Source organism: Scyliorhinus torazame, chromosome 15 (assembly GCF_047496885.1).
Source record: "Scyliorhinus torazame isolate Kashiwa2021f chromosome 15, sScyTor2.1, whole genome shotgun sequence".
In the NCBI taxonomy this organism is placed as follows: Eukaryota; Metazoa; Chordata; class Chondrichthyes; order Carcharhiniformes; family Scyliorhinidae; genus Scyliorhinus; species Scyliorhinus torazame.
In genome coordinates this window covers 186,811,866-186,817,863 of record NC_092721.1, presented here as the reverse complement: position 1 = coordinate 186,817,863, position 5,998 = coordinate 186,811,866, and the positions used below count along the sequence as shown (strand labels likewise).

Sequence of the window (5,998 nt, the reverse complement as noted above, 5' to 3'; positions counted from 1 at the left end):
AAACGCCCTGCTTTTTAATTGCACCTTTGATCTAATTTAAATAATAAACGCGTTCTTCTCTCTGCTGGAGTTCGATTGCTTGTGGTTTAAGAATGTTTTAACACTCACCATATCCCCACACCGAAATGATAATTTCGAAATCGGTCACCTTGATCAATTTTGGTCAGGTATTCGGGCAAAACTCCGAAACATGAGCGGTTTTCTGGGATGCCCGCCCCCCTCTCCTATCCACCCCCTCCCCCGCCATCCCCAGCCGGGACACTGCGCCCTCGCGGGGTTCCCTGCACTTTGCGAAGCCGGAGCGTTTGTTTTGGAGAACGCCACAATTGTCTTTCACTGCGCTTTGGAAATAGTCCCTCTCCTGGAGATTGTGGGATGGGGTGGTAAAGGTATGTGTGTGTGTGTGTGGGGGGGGGGGGGGGTACGTGTCCCTCTCCTCCTCCACCACCCCCCCCCCCCCCCCCAATCCCAATATCTGTTCCAGTGCTTATATTTGCCGCTGGCGTTTAGTGGCGGAATCCCGCTCGCTGCTCTCCCGGAATGCACTGCATCGAACTTTTCTCTGGAGGGACCGGAGTGAATTAGAAGGAGGTGTTTTGCGGGATCGATTCCGATGGTTTCCGTATAAGGCCTTAGTAGAGCCGAGACAAAACGCTTCCTGTCTTTTAAAGGCTGGAAGTTATCGGGGTGGAATGGAGCGGCGTATATGCACCTATCGATATATATCTATATGTCTGCGTGTATGTTTGTATATCAATATCGGTATATATATATCCCGGTATATCTATTTCTCTCACACACAAACACAGACCGAACGCCGCTTACCTTCAGAAGTTCTGGCCGAATTTAATTCTTTCACTTTCTCATTCTCGTTCTCTACATCCTTGTAAATGTGTGTCGGGCAATGGCCGGTGTCAGTGATGTCCTGGCAGCTGGAATCGGAGCCGCTCAATTCCCTGCTCCGAGCTAAGCCACTCTCCAAAACTTCCCGGTAGGTAATCGCCTCTTTCTTATCCTTGTTTTCTGCTCAAACGACTTGGAGACGAACGCCGTTAGCTCTTCCATGGCTAAAGGCTCGCTCGCTCGCTTGCTCTTTTTTTTAACAGGCTCCGAGCCAGCAGGGGAAAAAAAATCCACTCCCCCCCCCCCCCCTTCCCCCCCACCACCACCACCTTGTCCCTCCTTCCTCGATGTGCCTATAATGATGCCTTGTTATTTTGCTGGTCACCTTGTTATATGATGTTGGAAGGAGTGGTGGCGGAGGGAGAACGGCCCTGGTGTTATGTGTTACTATTTGAGATCAGAGTATTTATACTTGGCGATCAGAGAGCCCTGCCCCCTCTCCTTCCATCTTCTCCACAATTATTCAGTCAAATACGTCTCAAACGCGTGGATCTTACAACCTGTGTAACTCACCCCCCCCCCCCCCCCCCCAGCCACCCCCCTCCCCCCTCACCCTCCCTCCCCTAATCCAGTAACCGTATAGGATTCTTTTAATTTAATTACAATCCTATTATTGCAACTCCCCATTACTTGGCTAAATGCTCGGGACGTATGGCAACTGTTTACATAGGAAATCACTGAAAGTCGCCGGGTTCAGTGCGAGCGAATCAAAGTGAACGGGCCGACACCACAATTACAGGGACGGTGACGGGGAAGACATAGGTGAAGGGAATCGAAACAGGTTGAAAATGATTTCAGCCCTCAGGCACATCGCGGATAGCAAAAAATTACTGAGCCCCTTTGATGTTGGTTATTTTACAAAATGCTACCTTGTCGACCTAGCCATGACAGATATGAATATAACACGGTTGTGTGCGTATATACATATCATTCACTATTCCACACTCCAATTGAAGATTAGTGTGCCTCAGCATTTGATTTGATTTGTTGCTTATTGCAATTAATTAGAAGTTTTCTAATGAGTATGATCAAATAGTTTTAGTTTTTAAATATATATATACACAATCATGTCACTGGTTAGTTAATCTTTTACAATGAGTTCAGGGCGATTATTCGCTTGAGCAAATGTATTGTGGGTTTGTTCAGGATGAGTGGGGGCCCTGGATAATCACATATTTTACGGAGACAAAAAGTCCCCAAGTTAAGTCACCATTTTATACAATTATTATCATTGTTTGTCTTGGCGAATTATATTGGCATTCTACTTGGAATAGTTTCTACACCCATAACCGAGAAGGTTAAGAGCTCCAATGAACAACATATCGCTTGCACTAACAGCGTTAGGATTAAAATAATTTAAAAAACGCTCTCAATTTTGTCGTGATATAACTCCACGAATTTTAGCATATTATACAGGTGGGGAAAATTGTCTCATTGCTACCTTTTACAATTACTGATCCTGACATTCATTGCATTGCTTCACTTATATGTCACCTCCGATATAGATTTCTTTTAAAAGTGACATGCAATGAAGTCCTTAATTCAATATGCGCACAGATGAACAAATAATCCACCAGAATTCGTCCCTTCTCACTGTTAGGGAAACATCGCTCATCTCCAAACACTGGAATGTAACCAGGGCGCTCCATGCACCAATTAAATGGACTTGATCAGGGCAGCTTGTTTCTGGGTATATCAGAGATGGGGTCCCTCAACCTCCCCCCGCTTTCTGGCTGTCAAACCCAATAATCCACACAATTCCCATCTTCCCACGATGGTGGCTCGCGGGCACCGTATGTGGAATCAGTGCGATTTCAACCCAACTGGTGCCCCACAGCGCACCTATTATTCGAAGAGGGAGTTGTTCTGAAATTGCATTAGACATTGTGACTTGAAACCGCCAAATCAATACACCCAATTAAAAAAAGTGAAGATTACCTTTAGCTTTAAAAAAAAAACAAATCTCCTAATGTGTTTGGTTTCATTAATTGGGAAGTACTGGATACAGGGGTCTCAACCTTTCCCCGACATCTGTCCTTCCAAATTACACATCTGATCAGTTACACGGGAATTTCCACTCTTAACGACAGGGTTCTGAAATAAGCAACCCTTTCAGTAAGTCACAATGTATTACTGTCTTAGTAGGGATGGGGAAAATCTGGTCTTAAGCAAGTCCTTGCTTGTGCTCAGGGTGTCTTCCCGCACGGAAACTATCAGACCGAATTCCGCTACATTATTGCTGCTCGCTGCGCCGCCCCAGACTGCAGACCGTTCCCACCGACACACGGTGCTAGCAGAGCTACATGGCAATGCCCTCTTTACAACTTGTACTAGTGCGCGTTAACCCTCGCAGGAGTGGTGTGTGTGTGGCTCGAAAGGACACGGGAGGCGAGACAAACCTCCTGAGGGTCGCGGTTCCGAAGCTAGAGTTTAGCCTGGGATTTCAGACGCCGAACCCCGATGGGCTCGGGGACGAGAAGCGTCTTGTGAGCTTCACCCGCTGTAACCAAAGTCAGAAACAGGTGGGTACTCTCGCTATTCAGAAGTTGAGCAGAGTTTTCTTTGGAAGGTCACCCCCCTGACCGCTCCAACATGGATCCGAGGGACGTTTAAAACCTGGTGGACACTTTGGGTAAAATGGCACAACCTTTAAACGGACAATCTCTCCACCCTCCCAATTCATCGGCCGTATACAAGCGAGAGATTGAGTCACGGGAACGCTTCAAAGTCGAAAATGTATCTTCAACTTTGAGGAAACCTAATCCAATTTTTAAATAGGCCTATTGCCGCTCTAAGGTAAACTTTTTTAAAAGTATTATATGAACCCCCCCCCCCCCCCCCCCCCCCCACCCTCCGCCACTCCCGTGTCTTGCTATTAAATGTGTTATATCTTTCCACAGGATGTATGGTTAAGCTGAGTGGTGCCTGTATGACAACCCCACCATGTGTCCACATGCACCCATGCAGTAAAGTGCTTCTGTCACTGTTTGTTCAAGGCGGAAGATGAGGAAGTGTATGTTTTATAACTTGTTTGATAGCTACACGGACTCTCCGTCCGATGTCTCCCGTGGGATCTCCTCCACTCCAGGCTTCCCGTTTTTCCAGCAAGGTAGAGACATGCTGTTCAATCTTGCCTCCATCCCAACACCACATACCCCCCCCCCCTTAAAATCTTCCCCCTGTGTGTCAACAACCAAAGTCTGTGCCACTTTGTAAATGTTCGACTTGTGCAGTTGCCCATCGCTGTGTGGGTGACCTGGCATTGCCTCGCTCGGGCCCGCACATGGGACTGCTTAAGTATATGAAAAGTTTATTTTTCAATATACTTTTTTAAATAGGCCTATTGCCGCTCTAAGGTAAACTTTTTAAAATGTATTATATGAATCCCCCCCCACCCTCCGCCACTCCCGTGTCTTGCTATTAAATGTGTTATTTCTTTCCACAGGATGTATGGTTAAGCTGAGTGGTGCCTGTATGACAACCCCACCATGTGTCCACATGCACCCATGCAGTAAAAAGTTGCAAAAGTTGCCTTTTGCAACAGGGATCTTGTGGTGTTGCGGCTTGTCTCACAGTTTTCGCATTGTTGACAAGGGGATTGCAGCGAGGAAATCTGTCGACACCAACGCTTTGGAAAGCGAAAGTAAAAGTGAGATCCTTTGTTAACCTGCGCACTGAGATTAATGAAAGCGAACATGTGTCCATTTCACGGATATCCGGATTCCACATCTCCACCATCAGTCCCGGAGCTCCGCAATTCCAATGTTGCATTGATTAATTGTTACTGAAGTTTTAAAAAAAAAATCATGGATGCTCCCACTATCATTCCAATAAACTCGAGTCAAAAGGCAAGATAAAGCAAAGGCATATTTCCTCCACGTTGATTTTTGTTTTTCTGTTCTGCACAGGCACCTCACACCCCAGGAAAATCGTTAATGGTAGCATCGATCCCACAGTTGGACTAATTTGGATAGCATTACACAAACCCTCTGGTATTTTAATGAACTCTTTCTGAGGCACATTGTACAAACGTCCTCTTCAATGCCTGATTGAGATGCGCTTAGATAGCACTGCTTTCATGGCCGCCCCCAATAAATCTTTTAAAATGACTTATATTGCGACGTTGGCCTGGATTACACATGTGGCCTCCATCTAACAACACCCCGGGGTAAGCAGCGCAGATACAGGGCCCAAGTGGGACTCCGGCACAGACTTCCGTAACACACTCCCCACCTAACTACAATATGGGGGACGTTAAACAGAATAGTGTCTGTGATGGCTCAATTACACCGAGAGGCGAAACTGTTAGTCGGACAGATAAACAGAACGATGAATAAATAGCCGAGGAAGGAAAAAAGTAACACATAATAATACATTCCCAGTGAAATATTAATCAGGATTTATTGTTCTCCAAGGGGCCAGTGGAAATCATGTAATGATTATGCACCGGAGGACGAGCACCTTCAGTGAATAAAGGGCTGCCTTATCATCTCACACGTGTCATTATACAGTTCACCAGAGATTAATCCCTCAATTAGCACTTTCGCATCTCCGTGACCGAGGTGTGAAGGGCGGCCCTATAATAGCACACAGGGTCTCCGGGAGCCGGGCAGATCTTGGAGCATCTGCCTCCTGTGGACGTTAAGATGATTATGTCCTCTCCGTCTAACAGGCTGATGAGTATTGATGGCGTTGCAAGATAGCTTGCCAAATCGAAAAGTGATAGCCCAGACGGCACAGGCTAAAACCTGCACGGGCGATCTAAAAATATGTAGTCTCCCTGTTAATGTTAATTTGCTCTCTCCATGTTTTTGCCCAGACTGGTATTCTATCGCGCACTTTAGCTTGAGTAGTGAATGGTTCACATTTCAATTTTCAAACCAGTATTCATCTCAAATATACTGGGACCAGGGCTAATTGATCACTATTAACAGCGAATTCATCTCTCCTACACTGACCAGGTATCCAAATTCAATCTCTACTGTTCACTTGGGGGGGAGGGAGTTAAGAACACATTGATATCTTCATAAACACACCCCGTCCCACAGTTGATATTCCCTCATTGATGCCCAAACATTTATGTGATCGAGTTAGA

The 5,998-nt window shown here is 46.0% G+C and overlaps 1 protein-coding gene and 1 long non-coding RNA gene across 3 annotated transcripts in view; one reads left to right on the top strand and one right to left on the bottom strand.

Moving 5' to 3' along the window:
• Positions 1-1,100, bottom strand: part of shox (shox homeobox) — a 9,647-nt gene extending 8,547 nt beyond the window's left edge. The window contains 2 exon segments of the mRNA XM_072477290.1: positions 826-1,014; positions 1,017-1,100. Of these exon segments, the coding sequence (XP_072333391.1) occupies positions 826-1,014; positions 1,017-1,065 (238 nt within the window). The 5' untranslated portion in view covers positions 1,066-1,100.
• On the top strand, positions 913-4,476 carry LOC140392068 (uncharacterized). Of its 2 annotated transcripts, none has more exons than XR_011935236.1 (3): positions 913-991; positions 3,804-4,012; positions 4,349-4,476. It is a non-coding gene; the product is annotated as an uncharacterized lncRNA (long non-coding RNA). The 2 variants fall into 2 exon arrangements; XR_011935237.1 differs by lacking the exon at positions 913-991 and adding an exon at positions 3,273-3,425.
• Positions 4,477-5,998: the final 1,522 nt, after the last annotated feature.